The following is a 19,933-nucleotide window of genomic DNA, read 5'->3' on the forward strand; positions in this document are numbered from 1 at the left end:
AGGCTTATAAAGTACGCACCTCGTGGCACTTCAATTCTGATTACTTTTGGTCGACACTTTCTCTCTTTCCTCACTGTCCTCTTCTGTCCCTACTTTCCATTTCTGCCACATTAACATCAACAACACACACACAGATTGATCTGGACTTCAACCAGTTTCAGTGGGCACCAGTCACCCAGTCCTCCCAGGAATCCAGCTATGAAAGTTTGTCCGCTACAAGGACAGCTGCTGCCTCTTCATCCGCCTCTTCATCCGCCTCTGCCTCTGCCTCAGCCGTAGCTTACGAGAGCATGGAACACTTCCCAGCTCCTCCCCCAGACATAGAGCAGGTGCCGGAAGATATCCTCGAGCACTCCTCCTCCCTGCAGTCCCACCTCCAGGCCTCCCAGCAGAAGTATGCCATGACCAAGGAGCAGCTGAACAAGCAGAAGAGCTACAAGGAGCTGAAGCGGCTCTGCAAACACGTCCACCCAGAGGTCCGCGACAACCTGGAGAGGGACTTCTTTAGCGATGTCACAGAGAGAGACATCTCTCACCTGGACAGCGAGGAGGAGGTGAGCGGGGACTTTCAGCAGGCCTGCTACGTGTTCGAGAACAACGGGAGCAGCCCCGGTAAATGCATGAGCCCCGAGCGAGAGTACCTGGAGTGGGACGAGATCCTGAAAGGCGAGGTGCAGTCCATGCGCTGGATGTTCGAGAACAAGCCGTTGGACTCCATCAAGGACGACACCCCGGATGAAAACGACACAAAGAACATCGGCCAGCATGAGATCATTGCCGGGAAGGACGTCAGGTACGCCACGTGGATGTTCGAGACCCAGCCCATGGATGCCATGGGAACAGGGACCCCTGTTCCCACGGACCTGACTGGGAAGCAGGCAGAGCTGGCCAGGGGAGACGTCCGGACCGCCACCTGGCTGTTCGAGACCCAGCCGCTGGACAGCATGAACAAGATCTACCAGGAGGACGAACACACCATGGAGGTCGTGTTCACCAAGGACATCACGGGAGGGGATGTGAAAACCGCCAGGTACCTGTTTGAAACGCAGCACCTGGACTCACTGAGCCAGACCGAGACCATCGACGAGAGCCGCTTCCTAAACCTGAAGTCGGAACTGGAGGAGATCAAAGGAGAGGTGAAGACGACCACAAGGATGTTTGAAACGTACCCGATGTGTGTCATCCGGGGAGACTCCGGCCAGATGTTGGAGATCACCACCATCCGGAGGGAGGAGACGGCGAAGGGGGACGTGAAGACCTCCCGCTGGCTGTTTGAGACCCAGCCTCTGGACATGATCAACAAGGACCCTGCCATGGTCAAGCTCATCTGCGGCGTCTCTATGGAGGACCACCCTCAGGGGGGAGTGAACAGGGGCAGGTGGCTGTTCGAGACCAAGACCCTGGACTCCATTAAAGACGAGGAGTGGGAGATGTCCAGGACCCGGCGGGAGGACGTCATCGGGGCGGACGTGAGGAAGCAGTGTCTGGTGTTTGAGACGCAGCCGATGGACTCTCTGAAGGACGACGCCAACGCCAGGCCTTTGCCCTCTGAGGAGATTGTAGGAGGGGATGTGCGCTCAGCAAAACATCTGTTTGAGACAGTGCCGATGGAGAACCTGAAGGATCTGCCTGAAGTGGGCAAACTCCAAAAGACTGTGGCAGCGGAGGACGAGAGAGGTGACGTCAGACACCAGAAGTGGGTTTTCGAAAGCCAGCCCCTGGAGAACATAAGGGAGGAGAGGAAAGAGATTACAAGGACTGTGAACATCGAAGCTCTCGACAAAGGGGACGTTTCGAATTACAAGGAAAGGTTTGAGACTCTGGATTTGAGCAAATGTGAGGGGACTCAGAGAATACAAGTTGAAGGTGTTACAAGTGGGTCTGTGAAAACCAACAAGGTCCTGTTTGAATCCACTCCCACGTACGCAATGCAAGATAGCTCGGGTCACTACCACGAAGTTAAAACCGTGCGACGTGAAGAAATCGTGAAAGGAGACGTCAGAAGCTGCAGGTGGATGTTTGAAACTCGTCCCATCGATGAATTTGACGAGAGCATCAACAAATTCCAGATCATAAAAGGTATATCGAAAGAGGAAATCGAATCCGGTGACGTCAAAACAGCTAAGTGGTTGTTTGAAACGCAATCTCTTGACGCCATCAAATCTTTCAGTCACACTGAAGGGGAAGAACACAAGGAGACTAAGGAGGGTGTGAAAATCGAGAAAGGCGACGTGAAGACCTGCCGGTGGCTGTTTGAGACTCAGCCCATGGATGTCCTGTACGAAAAGGCGGAAGTGAAGAACGAAAGCGAGGTTCAGGAAGTCCAGAAAGGAGACGTCAAAACGTGCACGTGGCTCTTCGAGACCCAGACGCTCGACAACATCCGTGACCACACAGAGTCGGAGTCCCAGACGATGCTGAGAACGTGCACGGTGAACCAGGAGGACGTCCACGGGAAGGACGTCCGGCTCGCTCGCTTCCTGTTCGAGACGGAGAACCTGGACAACATCACAGGCGAGGATGCCAGCTCCTTCAGGAGATTGACCAAGATCGACATCGAGTCCGGGGACGTCTCCAGGATGAAGTACGTCTTCGAAAACCGTTCGTCAGACATCATGACCTCCACCTCGGAGGAGACCATGCAGAAGCTGAAGACTCTTAAGGCTGACGACATCCAGAAAGGAAATGTGGTGAACTGCACGTGGCTGTTCGAGAACCAACCGATTGACGCCATCAGGGAGAACCCAGAGGAGGGCAGGGACACCCGCACGGTCACCGACGTCCAGGGGGGGAATGTCGACAAAGGCCGCTTCATTTTCGAGACGTACTCCCTGGATCAAATTCAGGAGGAATCCACTGAGACGGAGATTTCCAACCTCACCAGCATCATCAGAGATGAGATCGAGCGAGGGGATGTGAAAAACTACACCATGCTGTTTGAAACCCAGCCACTTTATGCCATTTGTGACAAGGAAGGACACTATCACGAGGTGACCACTGTCACCAAAGAAGAAATCATGAGGGGAGATGTTGTGGGGGCTCGCTGGCTGTTTGAGACCAAACCTCTGGACTCAATACGGGACACAGAAGAGGTCTACGTGATCAAAGCTGTGACGGAGGAGGGCATCAACAAGGGTGACGTCAGCTCCGCGCGTTGGAGGTTTGAAACGCAACCTCTGGATGAAATATCCGAGGACATGAAAGTGCAGACTAAGACCGTCGAGGACATTCAGGGAGGCGATGTCAGAACGAACAAACAACGCTTTGAATGTGACGATGCGTCCCAGAAGTACGTGAGGACCGTCAGCGTGAGCGAGATCCAGAAAGGCGATGTCAGGAGCGCCACGTGGATGTTCGAAACGCGCACGATCGACAAGATCCACGCAGGGGGATCCGAGTATGAAGAAATGGAGAAGGTGACGAAGGAGGAAGTGATGAAAGGAGACGTGAAGCAGTCCGTGTGGCTGTTCGAAAAGGAGCCCCTTGACAGAATCAAAGAGTCAGACGGGACAGAGACGGTTGCCACGCGTGAGGAGATCCCAGCGGCTGACGTTAAAACCACAACGTGGCTTTTTGAAAGCACTCCGTTCCACGAGTTCAACGACAGCAGCGTGGAGAAGACTAAAATAATGGGGAAGAGCATCAAAAGCACTCTGGAGGAGCTGTACTGTCAGAAAATGGTGGATTCCCAGGGGATCCTCATCGAGGCTGACGAGATAGGGGACGTGAGGATGGCGAAGTTTAAGCTCATGAATCAAGACGCCCCAGAGATCCAAAGAGAGGAGATCATCAGGGGGGATCTGAACAACATCATGATGAATCTCCTGAACCGACGGGAGAGCACTGAGAAGGGCATCGTCGTCGACAAGGAGGAAAGAGGAAACATCAACACCACGGTGAAGCAGCTGTTCACCCAGGAGAAGGGAGTCTCCGCGGAGAAGGAGGAAATCATACGAGGGGATATTCAAGAGGCCATAAACAACCTGCTCCGTGAAGAGGGCTCCTCCAAACGAGGGATTCTCATTCAGGAAGATGAAAAGGGGGATGTGAGGATGACCATCTACTCCCTGCTCAATAAAGAAGACGGGGCAGGCCTTGAGAGGGAGGATGTTGTTCAGGGAAACGTAAGAGGGACTCTTCACAGGCTCCTGTCCAACCCGGGGTCAGAGGACTCCAAAAAGATCAAAGTAGGAGACACAGAGAGGGGTAACGTCAGCTTTTATTCCACCTGTATTGAGTCAGGGGCTTTAGATTACCTCAAACAGCTTCAGTTCGAACCCAACGAGACCCCGGAAAAGAGAGAGAAGGAAAAGATCATTGGAGGGGACGTTTTTGAAACCAAACTCACACTGACAAGAAACCAACAGCAGATTGGACGCACCGTGGCAGAGGACGACATTGTCCCCGGGGACGTCCACAGCACCGTGAAGGTGTTCATGACCCAATCAGCTCTTTCTCTGACCAACCTGCAGAAAGAGGAGATTGTGAAGGGGGATCTGAGAGGAGCCCTGGACTCGCTCACTCAAGCTATCAACCAGAGAGTGGAGGTGGAGAAGGAGGAGGTGGTGAAGGGAGATATCCCAACTGCTCTGCGGTCTCTGGAGGAGGCCCAACACCAGGCCAAGGAGATGGAGAAGCCAGAGATCGTCCGTGGTGACATCAGAGGGGCACTTCAGTCGCTGGAGAAGTCTGTCACGACCAAAACAGAAGTCACAGTGGAAGATTTAGTGCCGGGTGACATCAAGGGCACCCTTAAGTCCCTGGAGGAGGCCAAACAATCTGTGAAAGAGGTGGAGAGGGAGGAGGTAGTCAGAGGGGACATTCACACCGCGCTGCAGAGTCTGCAAGAGGCCTCGAACGAGAAAAAGGTTTTCCAACACCAAGTGAGTGAACAGGGGGACGTGAGAGGGACAATTCAGCTGTTGCTCGAACCCTCGACCTCCCCGCGTATGCAGCGCAGGGGCAGCACCGAGGGAGACGTGAAGACCTCCATAAAATCCTTGTACGAAGGGCAGGAACAAGCGCAGGCGGAGAGAGAGCAGGTGTTGAAAGGAGACGTCCAGAGGACCATAAAGTGTCTGATGCAAAGAAAGCAGTATTCTAACCCTAAACGCATGTATCCTCCCAAGAAGGGCAAAGCGACGGCAAGAAATCCATTACCCGCACAGCCAGCAGAGCATAAATACTTGCATGCGGCTCAGAAGACTGAGGGGGAAGCAGTCAATCCAGCACCTGCTGTGAAGAACCTGTCTCAGAGCACTGAATCTCAGAGCTCTGCACACAGGCATGTGGAGAGCAAATCAACTAAAAGCAAGACCGTAACCCAGGATGATTGTTCTGAGACTGCAGTCAAAACAGTCAACACAACTGAGGATTCCCAACATATGAATGTTAAAGACCAACAACATGCGAAACAGAAAATACCTCCTCCTCCTCCTAAGCCTATGATCATAAAGAAGAAAAACATGGATGGAAAAAAGATGTCTGAAAACAAGTCTGTTATAGAAATGAATGTAGCAGAGGGGGTGCAAAGCACATCAAAGACAAATGTGGTTGAGAAACAGACACAGGGAAAAAAGGCTGCCAGGGAGACCCAGGCCATGGTGATAGAGCACAAGACCATCACACAGGAGCACAAGAATATCACACAGGAGCACAAGAATATCACACAAGAGCACAAGACCATCACACAAGAGCACAAGACCATCACACAAGAGCACAAGAATATCACACAAGAGCAGAAGAATATCACACAGGAGCACAAGAATATCACACAAGAGCACAAGAATATCACACAAGAGCACAAGACCATCACACAAGAGCACAAGAATATCACACAAGAGCAGAAGAACATCACACAAGAGCACAAGAACATCACACAAAAGCAAAGTGTCAAAAACCTAAAAACAGTAGTAAGTAAAACGCAAAAGACGGATTATCGCAGTCTTGAAACTAAGGGAAAAGGCTTTATTAAAAAAGCGAAGCCAGAGATCCACTTCCCCCCTCCTCCGACGTCTCCCCCGCCACCCTCCGAATCAGAGCTCTCTCTCCCTCCACCTCCATCCCCAGAATCCGGAGGCCTGCTTTCTCCCACATCTCCCCCCCTGCTCGCGAGACAGGACAGCGACCTCCCTCCCCCGCCCCCTCCACCCCCAGAGGAATGCCTCAAGTCGGAGCCTGAATTCTTCCCTCCTCCCCCACCTCCGCCCACCACCCTGATGGCAGGCCAAGACTTCCTCCCTCCACCACCCTCACAGCAGGAGCTTAACGCCATGCCCAAGACCGCTCCACCCCCTCCACCTCCTGGCAAGGCGGGGAAAGCCACAGGCAGGCCTTTATTCAAAATCCCCAAGCCTGAGCCTCCCAAACAGCCTATACAGGTCAAACCTAAATGGCAGAAAAAGCAACCTACAGCAACACCACCTCCACCTCCTCCTCCACCTGCACAGCCAGTAGTAACTGAGACTGAGCACAAGGAGGTAACTAAAACCCAGGAGGCCAAGACGGAAATGTCACAGCAGGCAGAAGCCGTAGACACGCAGGTTCAGTCTGAAACCACAGCTGTGTCCTCGGCTAAGGTGCCCTCGGTGACCCCTTTGGCAAAACCGACACAAGAGGATTTGCCGCGGCCTCCGAAAAAGGTTTTCGTCCCCCATCTCAAAATCCCTCCCTCACCTGAGCCCGCCCCTGCGGCTAAACCTCGGCCGTACGCCCGCAAGTTCAAAACCCCCCTCATGCTTGCGGAGGAGCGATTCCGCCAGCAAAGAGAGGAGTTAGAGACTAACAAAGTAACAACTCCAACTTCCCCACCGACTAATATCCAGATGCAGGCATCGACGGTGACCTCCAGTGGAGCTGGAGTCTCCTCAGCACAGCAAGCGGAGAGGACGGAGGTGATCGTGGAATCAACACAAGAGAAGCAAGAGGAAGTTAAAACGACGGCAAGCATGAGCAAAGCTTCACAGGAGGCCCCGATTAAGAGACCCCCCTCCAACATCCCCTTGAACAAGCCCTTGATTTCTGGGGCGAGAAAGAAATCAACAACCGAATCTACAAATATTGCCTCTAATAAAAAGCACGTTGCCGCTAACTCTTCTATGACCTTTTCAGAAAAACAACTTGCCTCGTTTGAAGCCTCTAAAAAGAGTCAGGAGGTCTCTTCTGCCAAGCAGGAAGCTGTGTCAGTATCACCAGCCCAGCCTCCTCCTGAATCCAACATGAAAGTCCAGTCTGGCTCGAATCGGATTACGACGTCTATAGTTGAACAGCAGAGTTCGATGAAAGCCAGTTCACACTCTGTTACCTCCACACTGAGCACTGTCCAGGAAAATGGAAATCTTCAAAGCCAATCTGCTCCTCCACCGAAAGCCGAGGAGACAAAGCATGCTAATGTCTCCCTCAAGCAGGAGGGGAAAAAAACACCCTCACAGCCCACTAAAATACCTAAAGTTACACCTAGTTTCAAGGTGAAAACATTTAAAATGCCTGCAGAGATGAAAGCGGAGAAAGCTGAAGGTGGGCACAAAGATCTCCATGTAGTCAAGAGTGAAATACACTTGCAGAAAACAGATATGGAGAGTAAGAGCGAGACCAGGCTGGTTCAGGAAAGCAAAGCAACAAGCGGTGGTTCAGAGAGAACTGATGTGAAGGAAGACACGAATGTAAAACATGAAAAAACTGCAGATATCGAAACAACTCCGGCAGTAACGGAAACTAAACTGGAGGTTCAAATGAAAAAAGCCAAACAGATTTCAAAGAAAGAGCAAGTCACAAGGCAGCCATCATCAATTAAAGTTGCCCCTTTGACTAAAGACAAAAAAAATTCTTGTGTGGAACGACCCCAAGGACAGGGACAAACGACTATCTCCCATACTCACCAGGGGACACATTCAGAACACAGCCAAGTGCACGAGGAGACAATAATCACTGAAAAAGTGGTTCATCAGAGCACATTGAAACAAGAGGCAGTCCTCATAGCCATGCAGCAGGCCAAATCTTCTCATCAGCAAAGAGCAGAAGCAAGCAGAACCTCGCAGATTCAAGAGAGGGTTACGGGAGAGTCAAAGGCTGTCTCGGTCGAAGTAAATCTGAATCAGACAGCTGCAGCTTCTGTGGAACTCACAGATGCAGAGAGATGTCAATTAGTGCAGAAGCTGTTATTTCAATTAAAGGTGATTCAAGGAGCGCCTGGCAAAATCGAGTCGCAATCCATCAAGGCACTCCTAGGAGAAGTCCCAGACTGGCTGATAGGATCTGACGACAGACAGAAAATGTCCCAGTCTGCTAGCGAGCACAACAAGAAAAAGCTTAAAGAGATCATTATCTGTGTGAGAAACCTCGCCCAAACAAAGCTCATGTCTCTGGAAAGAAACATAGCAGCTGAGAAAAAGCCCCAAACTGAGACCACGCCCGAGAAGAAAGTTCTCCCGGTCGCCAAGATTTCTAAGATAAGCATCGGCTCGTCTAAAGTGGAAACCCAGAAGAGAGCAGTCAGCGAGAGGACGACAACTCAGATCAAAAAGCAAGAGCTGGTGGAGACCGTCGACCCCAGAGTCCCCTCCCCCTCCATCCGGATCCGAACTCCGTCACCCACCTTCATCAGCATCGAATCAGCCAGGCGCACAGACTCCCCCCTCAGGGTGACACCGTCACCTCCGCTGTCGTTGAAGTCGGCCGCGACCCCGCCTCCCCCCATTCGCAGGACGGACACTCCCACCTCCCGCTTCAGCGGGGCCTCCCCCTCCCCCACCCTCGGACGCTCCGCCAAGCTGGCCAAGATGAAGGACACCACCGCCAGGCTTTCCCAGGGCATGACCCCTCCTCCGTCCATGACCCCGCCCCCTCCCGTGGCCCTGCCTCCTCACATGACCCCGCCCCCTCCCGTGGCCCTGCCTCCTCACATGACCCCGCCCCCTCCTGTGGCCCCGCGCCCTCCCATGCCCCCTCCAGAGTTCTTCTCTGAGCTGGCAGCCGAGCGAGAGGAGCTGGAGGAGAGAGAGATCTGGACGGAGACACTGGAGGAGACAACCATGGACGTGACCCAGATGGTGGACTCCATGCTCACCGTGCGGGACAAGAAGGAGTTCTTCGAGGAGGCGCAGAAGGCGGAGGTAAACAAGATGTACATGCGGAAGGACCCCATCGAAATCCCTGAGCGCCTGGGTCCAGACACAGAAGAGTCTGTCCACGGGGTGAACGAGGACGTGCTGAAGGTGGAGCTCCCAAGGGTCGATCTGTCAAAGCTGGTCAATAAATTTGAATCCCCGCAACCGAAAGTCTACGCGAGGAAAGATCCCATCGTGATCACGGAGAGACTGGGGAGCGACGCGGAGGACGCGGAGGCCGAACCCAAAACACCCAAAACGGAGGAAATGCCTGCGTTCAACATCAAGGCGATCAAGGACGTCTTCGAGACGGGCGACCACACTTCCCAGGCTGCCAGGGAGCTGCGCAGCAGACAGGAGAGGAGGGAGTCCGAGTGCTCAGAGCAGACCAGCTACTCCGAGGCAAAGTCTGCGACCGGGCAGTTCTCCGGCCTGGTGCATGGCGGGGCGCGTAGCGAGGAGGGGGGGCACGGCGAGAACGCCACGGCTCGCCTCAGCCCCCCGTCGTACGCAGACGTGGTCAGGGGGAACGCTTCTGATCTGCCCGCTCCACCTGAAGACTCCACCGAAGACATGCTGAAGACCTTCCATCAGTCTTGGGCCGAGAGCCAGAGCATGTTCCAGAACTTGGGCTTCAGCACCTCCGAGCAGAGGTCGTCGCAGGTGGTCACAAGGCAGCAAGAGATGGTGGTCACGGGTAAACCAGGATGCGCGGCATGAGGACACTAATAAAGAGTGATGGTGTGTGAAACGTTTATTTTTTTTTAAAGGGTTTGTGTTGAAAATGCTAACAGCTCTTCAGATTCGTGCATTAACATCAGTGTTTTTCCATTTTTCTCTCTCTGCATTTCCTTTGTTCTTTTATTTCCCCCTAACAGACACTAAAAACCTCTTAGGGGGCTTATGTCACGGGTGCTGACAGTCAAGCACCCGTGCAAACAGCATGAGTGCATTCTAATATGCAGTGAGCCTACAGGGGTTTGCATTTTATGTTTTCACACACAGATTATTGAGAGCACAGTGCATAAAGATGGGTTTTAACATGGATTAATTACTGAAAGTGAAAAAAAAAAAGGTTTGGGTGTGTGTGTGTGTTTTTCTATAACTAAATCAGTTATGATTTTTATTATATTTCATTGAGGAACAGCGTTTATGAAATGCCTGGGTTTCTTAACTGCTCCACCACTGCTTTCTTGAGTGGTTTTGTCAAAAAAGGACCAAGCGTTGTTGTTTTTGCAGAAAACACGAGTTCCAGAGTCCGAACTGTGCACAGCGTGCAGGAAGAGGGTGTATCCCATGGAGTCACTGATCGCAGACAAACAAAACTTCCATAAAAACTGCTTTCGCTGTGAGCACTGCAGTGGTAAACTAAGGTGAAACTTTAACTTCATTAACAACTCATATTTAAACAGTATGGATCTACATATCATATGAACAGTATACAGTATAGATCTACATGTTATATAAACATCATAGATCTACATGTTACAACAGTATAGAAAAAAGTGTTTGGCTTCACTGCCTTTACATCATGTACTTGATAAATATTTTTTTTTTTTTACTTTCATCTTTCATAGCCTTGGCACCTATGCCTCTCTCCATGGACGAATGTACTGCAAGCCACATTTCAAACAGCTGTTCAAGTCCAAAGGAAATTATGATGAGGGATTTGGACAGAAACCACACAAAGACCTCTGGAGTGATAAGAACCAACTGAATTTAGTAGAAAACACAAAATTAACATCCCCGTCTACCGAGAAGAAGGTCTATTCTGGAAATTCCACAGCCAGGAGCAGTGCTGCTTCGACCAAGATAGAGGCAACAGTCCCACAGGACACGCAAACGAACAAATCAGGGGAGGACAACAGAAAGCCCGGCTGTAAGATCTCTGTCGTATGGCCCCCTCAAACCGACACTCAGAAGAAACCCGTCATCCTGGAGGAGGAGGTGAAGCTGGCCAAGCCGTCATGGCCCCCTCAGGACACGCCCCCTCAGGACACGCCCCCTCAAGACAAGCCCCAACAGGCAGAAGCAGAGGAGCAAAAACAACCGCCTCCAGATCACTCATCACAACACACAGCCGCCCCGACAGAGAACGCACAAAATGGCCGTCAGGAACATGTCACCTTCCTAGACAGTGGGGATGTAACTGAGAAGGCTGAACAGACACCTCAGGAGACAGTGGCCACTCCGAAAGAACCTGAAACGGAGGCTGTCACTCCCACAGAAGATATCAAAGGGTCAGGTAGCGATACAGAGGCTGCAACACCGGTAAATCAGGAACAGGAAGTGAAAGAGATAAGTGAGATTGCGGAGGAAGTAGATGTGGAAAGCGTCAATGTGACAGAGAAGGTTGAAGAGCAAGGTGAGCGCATGTCAGAGAACGTGATATTAAATGGGCATGAAGGCGAGAGGGAAGGTGCAGGGGGAGGAGAAGAGGAGGAGAAGAGCGAAGGAAATAATAGAGAAGGCGGAGAGAATGTGAAGGTCACGGTAATAGATGAGGAAACCGCAGTCGAGCAGGCAGTGAATGCGAACACACGTAATAACACAAATAACAACAACAATAACAACAGCAACAGCCATCTGCTATCTGATCATGAAACCCTTTTGAAAGGATTCTCTGATGAAACACCTGAGGAGAAAGATCTGGCACTGCCCTTCAGAGAACCCCCTGCCAGGGAAGGCATGGGTGACGGGGAGGCAGGAACCAGCTGGATGCCAACCAATGTTCTACTACTGGCACAGGAGGAAGATGCTTTTGTGCTGGCGGGTGCCCAATGTACAGAGGCCATAGGCGACCTTACAGTTACAGATTTCTTCGGAGGGGCAGATCAGAGCGCGTTCGCTTTCCAATCGGAACCAGCGACTGTAAGCCCGAGTTTACTGGATGACATATTTGCTGGGTTTGATAACAGCTCCTGCCTGCTAGCGGATTTCCAGGCTGATATCCTTAGTCAGCCTGTCAGTGAGAGGCCCCTTGTGTCGATGCTGGACGACCTTTTGGATTTCGGCATGGAGTCAAGCATCGGTGCTGATAAGGAGGGGCACAGACGGACTGTCTGCTTAGCCTCTGACGTCTGTGCACACGGGGCCACAGACACATCTGACGTCTGTGCACACGGGGTTACAGACACATCTGACGTCTGTGCACACGGGGCCACAGACACATCTGACGTCTGTGCACACGGGGTTACAGACACATCTGACGTCTGTGCACACGGGGTTACAGAGACATCTGATGTCTGTGCACACGGGGCTACAGACATATCCTGGGCAGATGATCACCTGACCGTGGAGGAACAGATCAAGAAGAACAGATATTACGACGACGAAGACATTTAATCAGAATCCAACCTATCAATTAACCAGCTTTTGTTCTAATGCAAAATCCTATTTCTGTCCATGGAGAGATGAAATGAGCAAAATGTATTTTTCTTCTTTCAGCTTTTTTTTGTACTGTGTTCAAGAATTCTATTGTTACTCTTTAATACTTTTATCTAATCTTGTTTTTGGATGCACCTGGTGTGCAATTTAGAATGATAAATGATGCTTTGACTAGGTTTAGATTTCTGTATGTTACTCATATATCATCTCATTAATCACACTTTAGAAATATCAAAACAGTCCACATTTTGCAATACAGTACATATTCTACTAGTACTATATTCCTGCTATTATAGTTTGAAAACTGCTTACTTTTTAGTTGACGGCTTTCAGGTTTAATTTGGGATTACAAATGTTTTGTTGTATGAATTGATTTGTAGTAGCTAATAATAAAATATCTATCTGTTTCGGCAGCATGACTTTTTAATCTCTGTGAGAAGAAAGAGTCAGGTGACTGGTAAGTAATGGCATCTCTTTGTAGCTTATTGCCTTGTTGTGTATTGTGATACGTGACCTACCAAGATAAGACCGCCTGATGGCCTGAAACTCTTAGGTTAGAGCTATCGATTTCCACTGAAGGGGCCAAGCCGAGTTGTGATCAACATACTGTTTTCCATTGAGGTTACCTACAAAGGAAGGTGTGACTTCCTGGTTAATTATCACAGGACAATGTCCATACAGTCTGAATTTATTTCAAGGTTATTCTGCTGAACAATAGCTGTGCAAGTGATCTTCCTGAATACTCCAGGGTGTCACTTTTTGTCCATTGACAACTTTTCTGAATAACATTATTAAGAATGGAAGACACAAAGTTGAAAATACTGCCTAGAGGCCAATTATCACAAAGAAATCAATATGAGCCTTAATTCTTTTCCACAAGATTCCTGCTGTGTCTAGAGGTCAAGCGTTAAGGTTAAATGCTGAGCCAACCATTGCAGGGGAGCTCTGTGCAGAATGAAATCACAAACAAAAACATGAAAAAACAGGAATAGGGGTGAACAGTCCTTTAACCTATTGTTATTAAAAAAAAAACTCCAATACATTTACAGCCCCCAAAGCATAAAACCGAACATGACTATATCACATTTCTCTTCTCCTGTACTATTTTGGAAAGATAATTTCCTCTAGTCCAAGGCGTCAGGCGTTGCATGACAAGAGCTGTTAGTTCCACATCCTTCCTAAACAATTCAGCATCCGCAACTTCAAGACTGATTGGCTACGATTCTCCTTTCGCAAACGGTGGTGATTGGACGGCTTCCTTGTCAGCCGTGACCCGCGATCACTCTCACTTCTCACCGTCTGGTGCACGTTCTCGCTGTGAGATGCGGAGGACTGTGCAGGACGGACCCGTATCATCTCCGGTTGGATCTGTGAGATGTAGAGAACAAAACCGGTAGGTTCAAATAGTTTTCTTCATATTGCAGCATCTCCCACTCTCTCATTGCAAGGGTACCGCTGATTTGTGTTTGGTGCAGCCTTTTCTCTCTTGTGAACGTGTTTTCAGTCATTCCGTTGCTCAGAACTAAAAATATTACGTGGTATGTTTTGAACTGTTCTTTTGCGAACGAGGCTGTAGTCAATGTTGTAGACTCTCCCTTTGTATGAACACAATTGAACCTGTACCATCCCGCGTTTTTTTTTTAAACCATCGTATTCTTTGCATTCAATGTTACGCGTCCTCAACTCCATCTGCGGAATGCTATTCGCGTGCTATTTCTGTGCACCATGTCAGTTTCAGTGATTTTGACTGCTGTCTCGTCAGATAAGATTTTTGTTACAGCACTAACCATCACAAAGTCTGTTATGTTCAAATGCAGTAGGTTGCCAGGCTTGAGACGCTGGCCTCTTGAAATATAGTGTGTTAAAACTTTATGTGGGCGAGTGATGGATGTGAGGTCACGATATCAAGTGAGAAAGATGAAAAAGAAAGATGCTGTTATTGATATCAGAGAGATAATAGAATACCAGTCAAGGCAAGTCGCTTGTTTATGACCTTGCCAATTCCAGTCTAGATAATGCCGCTGCATCCTGGTTTATCCATGCAAAGTTCATCAAAGGCTAATAGCCTATGGCATTTAAGCTAACCTAGTTCTGATTACGGTCACAAAATGATACGGCTGTCTTTATGTTCAAGGAACATCGTTTTAGAATACGACCACAGTGAGGGAAAACTGTAGGCAAACATATAGAAAAAAAGAGAAGAAATAAAGAAAAAGATAGGGGATAAACCTGCCCAGTGCTATAAAGATCCCATACCTCCTCAGAACTGTGGATTGTCGACAAGAAGTCACAACGACCATTCCCTCACATCTTCTTGTCATGCTGTGAACACTATGTGCAAACGTCAGGAAATCCATTTCCAGATATTTATTTTGACAGGGTCTTTGTAACGTGAACGTGACGGATCTCAAAGGCTGTTGGTCTGTGTGGCTGATCCTCTTTTTGGACTTGCACTGTTGTTTGAAGTTGCTACATACTACAGCTTTCTAGATGCTAGAGTTATTCGAGTTATATGGTATCTAAACAGTGTCGTTCATCTTTAAAGAGCAAGGTTGTTAATACCATCAGTCCTGCCAAATTACTCAGCCGAAGCCTTGAGTTGGCACTCCACCAGTAACTGATATTTTATGACTAGAAAAAAAAATCAATTTAATTTCTAAATGTCCTGGAGGCCTCTATTCATCTGGTGGCCTGTCAAGACACATGGTGGTTTAATCTCAATTAAACAATACAACACATCAAAAGACCTGTTTCTGAGAGACACTATGAAAGACCGTGTTGTGGACGGGGTTACAGTGTCCTCATTTCAGGCAACATACAATTCCTAGCATTTAATTATAAAAGGTTGTGTATATTACAGTGTGTACTGGACATGAGCAATTATGTCCTCCTCTTCCCATTCTCTTCCCAAATGCACCGTCACTTAATGAATTACGGTTTTAAACACATAATGATATCAGGTCATTTGACAACCTTGACAATCATGAAACGACCATGAAATATGTAACGCGAATACTGTCCCCCTATCTGTCTGGGGCTAATCCTCCACTTTAGGTTACTTTCATGCACTGGCCCTTTCACACGGAGAACATGGATGCCCCAGTCATTGGCTGTGTTTGACAGTAGAAATCGATCTCACAGAACAACACTATACTGCCCTGAGATTGTGTTTAAATGGAACAGAATATTGAATTTGTATAGTTTTCTTCTTCAGAACTAAAACCAAGAGCACCGCTGATGTAGCTGGGGGCTGGGTTCCTAATTACATTATTTGTATAGATGTGTGTGGACATTATTAGTTTTGATCCGTATGGATGTATGTTTCCTTAATCCGATAAACTGAATGTGACATTGATAAATGGCCCGGTTGCAGCACAGTGGTGTTTTCAAACCGTCTTATTAGGGCTCTTCTGTGTTCACATGTTCCCTAGCGTCTATCATTATTCTTGTAATACTATTTGAAAATCCATCACCTTAAGTACCGGCTTGTGTGTAGTAAAAACTGTAGTAAATGTCTGTTTTCCCCCTCAGGAAATATGTCAATTTTTAACAAGTCTTGACACACATGAGCTTGTCAAAATGTCAAGCTCATGTTTTTTCGTTTTGTTGTTGGCCAAACTGAATTCATTTCAGTGGCTGCATCTTTAGAGGAAACTGGTAGATGTTTGTTTTTTATGCGGTTTGTTTTTTAGCCTTGGGAGGTAGGTTCGGACTAAAAGGTTTGTTTCTGTCTTTTACCCTTGAGAATAAAAAGCCTGGATTTGTTCCCATTGAAGGACGTCATTTCACTGTGTACTCTTCAGTATTCAAGTACACTTCAATTATAAAGGAGGTGTTGTTGAACAAACATTTAAAACCAAATTCACATCCTTCTGTTCACACAGACACAGCTGTAGAATAACATGTAGAATCTTTAACTTCTTCACATACACATTGAGTCATTAAACAGATTCTTTAATCCAAAGTGACGAACCAATGGTGCAGTAAAGCAGCAGACGATTGTGGACAGGGAGTGTGCAGTTCAGTTCCAGAGGTCGGTGCCAAAGGTAGGTCTGTCTTTCACCAGAGACCGTACCACAATATTAAAATCCCTGCTACAAGACCTCAGTCCTGGATGCCTCTTGAGAGACAAGGCTGGGAGCAGATACGTTGGGCTTCATCCGTCTCGCTCGTGAATAACATGGCTGCCATCATTTCATGTCATCACCAGCCAAAGTTGAATTGGATCACCAGATAATCCTGTTAGTTATGAGTCAGATTTGGCCGATGTGGTCCGATGCTCTCGTTTCCAAGGCTTATGTCAAAGCAGAACCTCTGTGAACACACAGATATCCCTCACGTTTTGGATTACCAATACAATAACAGTGAGTTGACACAATTAACACAATAATTTTTCAGTTGTCAACATTGTTTAAAAACGTTGCTCATCGTAGCAGAGAAGCTGAGCCGGAAACAAAACAAGCAACGTGTTGACATTTGTTCCCGGGTATTTGTTGACAATAATAGCAAACAACAGTGAACGTTTGAATGCCAAATAGATCGAGATAAGCTATTACGTTGAGTGTTTGGCCGACAGATGCTCCAATCATATTCATTTGCACAGGATCAGGTAGAATATGTGTGAAGTGATAGGTCTCATGCAAGACAGTCAACCGGCCTCATAACACAAAGCTGATAAGGAGTGATGACCGTGTGAGATTTCCGCCAGTCGGATGGAAACTCCCAAGTAGACGCAGCCCGTTAAAGTGTCCCTATTGCAGCACACAGCTGATTATGATTGGCTGATAATGCGTGGCCACCAGAAGTGTAGAGTTGCAGACTCTGTCCCCGAATGCTCGGGATGGCACATTCCCCTCGAGGGACAAGGTGAGCGTAAACACGACCACAGAGCGGTGGTCTCAGCTCAGTGAATGGCTACTGTCCATTACCCCATCCCCCTTCCTCAGCGCACACAAGCTGTGTGTTATCTCTGCCTCTACCTCCAGCTGCTGCCTACGGTCCATGTTGCCTACGGTCCATGGAGCCTACGGTCCATGTTGCCTACGGTGAGTGGATATAGAGCTTGAGAGGAGCCAAGTCCCAGGCACTGAGCTCTCGAAAAACCACCGGCGTCGGCTCTGGATGAACTCAGTCTCCCGGGTCTGTGGGTATAATTGGGTTGTGCCGTCGGCTCCTGCGCTCTGCCAAGCAGGCCACTGTGGCGATGGATGCCTCCCAGCTCCCCTGGTCAAATAGATGATTGGATTTGTTCAGCAGTCGACAAACAACAAGCAGGAAGCAGCCTCCTCTTGTGGCCTCGTGTCAACACAATGTGGGACTCCTTTGGAGAAACACACACACGATCCAGTGACAAGTTTGAGTTTGTCTGAGCCGTTGAGCCAGATATCACACGTCTGAGAGACACACCATTGTAACTATTACGGAGGCACTTCGTAATCTTCTTCTTCCATGGTTGTGAAGTCTTAAAGATGTACGATAGGGGACACAGGATGAAGAGGTTGAGGAGTCAGGATTGTGGTGTTTAAAAACACGCTTTCTCTCTTCTAAAGCACAGTTCCTCCACTCAGGTTCTGAAGAGCTCAATATCCAGGCATGTCAAAGGGCAGCCGAGTTCAGATTTGGACTCAGCTGGTGATGTCTGTTCTCCCGTAGTGCTGAGGATAGGTGGCTATATAACTCAGTGGCTTGAGCGTTTGCAGATCAAAAGGTCCCAGGTTACATTTAGTCATTTAGCAGATGCTCTTATCCAGAGCGACTTACAGTAAGTACAGGGACATTCCCCCGAAGCAAGTAGGGTGAAGTGCCTTGCCCAAGGACACAACGTCATATGACATGGCCGGGAATCGAACTGGCAACCTTCACATTACTATCCCGCTTCCCTCACCGCTCAGCCACCTGACGCCAGGTTAGGGTAACCCTAACCCTAACCTGGGTTCAGATCTCCTCCCTATTGCTGTATGTCAGACTGAGTAAAAACCTCTGCTAAATGAACACGTAGTGATGCTAAAACATAACATCCTTGGTGGAGTCTGCTCATGTGCATTAGACTGTTTGGATGAAGCTTGTTTTGAGCCTCACTGTCCTTTTGAGGAGGGGATGCAGACGTGACATTTGCCTCTCAACATTATCTCTCGGAAATTGATTTTGAAGGCTGGCTGATTTAATGTAGAGCAATCTGATCCAGTTGTTCATTACCTGCCTAAACTCAGGGCTTTTAACAGTGAATCAGAAGCACTCTTTCAAAACCCTATGAATTAATGCGATTGAAAACCATTCTTTACAACAACAAAAAAAGGTATTATCTCGTCCTCACCGCCAAACAGGTGTGTCCTACGACCCAGATAAATTAGATGAGAAGGAGATACTGCAGATGCAATTCTCAAATGTCTCTCTTTGTGCTGAACCGTCTGTTCTCTGTTGTGTTTTCAATGAATAAGCTGCTGAAGTTCCACAGCTGGTCCTGTGAGCACAGCGTGATGTAATTGTTCCAGAGTGGGTCATTGGTACACTATAAAACTCGCATGCTCTCAGTCCAGAAGCACTAAAAGGGAGCCTGGGTTAGCAGGACAGGCAGGGGGTAGGAGGCAAGGTGACCAAGTTAATATTTTTAGCTCTCGGAATTGCTCCAGAAAACATTCTGTTCTGTTGACCTGGGAGCTGAATGAGAGGCCTTTTACATTAAAAGCTGAAAACCTTGTTTAGTCACTGTACCTGAGGGCTGTTGTAAATCAGTTGTGAACTCTTCTGACCATATTCAATTTGTGGTACGTTCTTCGGAAGCTTCTTATAAAAATAAACACATTTTCGTAGTGCTACTTAGGCCGTGTCCTGATATTAAATGCAGAACATTACATGTTTTGCCAGGATAACTGAATCTAATAAGACCACTGAATTTTTATGATCTCCCTGTGTGTTTGTAGGCTACCTTGTTTTTACAGTAAATAGTTTATACTTTTGAATGTGGACAACAACGAGATCAGTCAGCCGACTATATGGAATGTTGATATTGTCAGGCTTCGCATTCAGAGACCAACGGCAGTCTAACCAGCAATGTGTGTGACATCCTTTAGCCAATAAATTACATTTTGCTGAATGATTGAAGGGCTAGACATCCAACGTTCTAATGAAATAACCACGGACTATCAACTCGGAAATTAATGGCAGATTTCTCATTTCAAGAAGCGTCACTTAGCGATCATTATGTGTCAGTAACAACGTCCCTGTTGGATGACTCGTGTGTCATGTGAACGAATATCCGTGCTATCAGTAAGAAAACCGTCTCGTGCTTCAAGAGTTTCCACCCCAATCGTTGGATACCAGAATCAGAATTCGGTTTATTCGCCATGTATGTTATACAAACACAGAATTTACTGTGGCAGGGAGGTGCAAACACTAAACATATACAAATCTTAAATTAAGTAAAGGTACAGAAGTTTAACTAT

The 19,933-nt window shown here is 48.2% G+C and overlaps 1 protein-coding gene across 1 annotated transcript in view; it reads left to right on the top strand.

Annotated features, from left to right (window-relative positions):
* Positions 1–10,815, top strand: part of xirp2a (xin actin binding repeat containing 2a) — a 38,613-nt gene extending 27,798 nt beyond the window's left edge. Inside the window, exons 9-14 of the mRNA XM_067260365.1 lie at positions 135–5,552; positions 5,766–7,168; positions 7,289–8,818; positions 8,930–9,801; positions 10,344–10,477; positions 10,682–10,815. Of these exons, the coding sequence (XP_067116466.1) occupies positions 135–5,552; positions 5,766–7,168; positions 7,289–8,818; positions 8,930–9,801; positions 10,344–10,438 (9,318 nt within the window). The 3' untranslated portion in view covers positions 10,439–10,477; positions 10,682–10,815. The remainder of the gene's footprint in view (positions 1–134; positions 5,553–5,765; positions 7,169–7,288; positions 8,819–8,929; positions 9,802–10,343; positions 10,478–10,681) is intronic.
* Positions 10,816–19,933: the final 9,118 nt, after the last annotated feature.

This window comes from Osmerus mordax, chromosome 22 (assembly GCF_038355195.1).
Source record: "Osmerus mordax isolate fOsmMor3 chromosome 22, fOsmMor3.pri, whole genome shotgun sequence".
Taxonomy (NCBI): Eukaryota; Metazoa; Chordata; class Actinopteri; order Osmeriformes; family Osmeridae; genus Osmerus; species Osmerus mordax.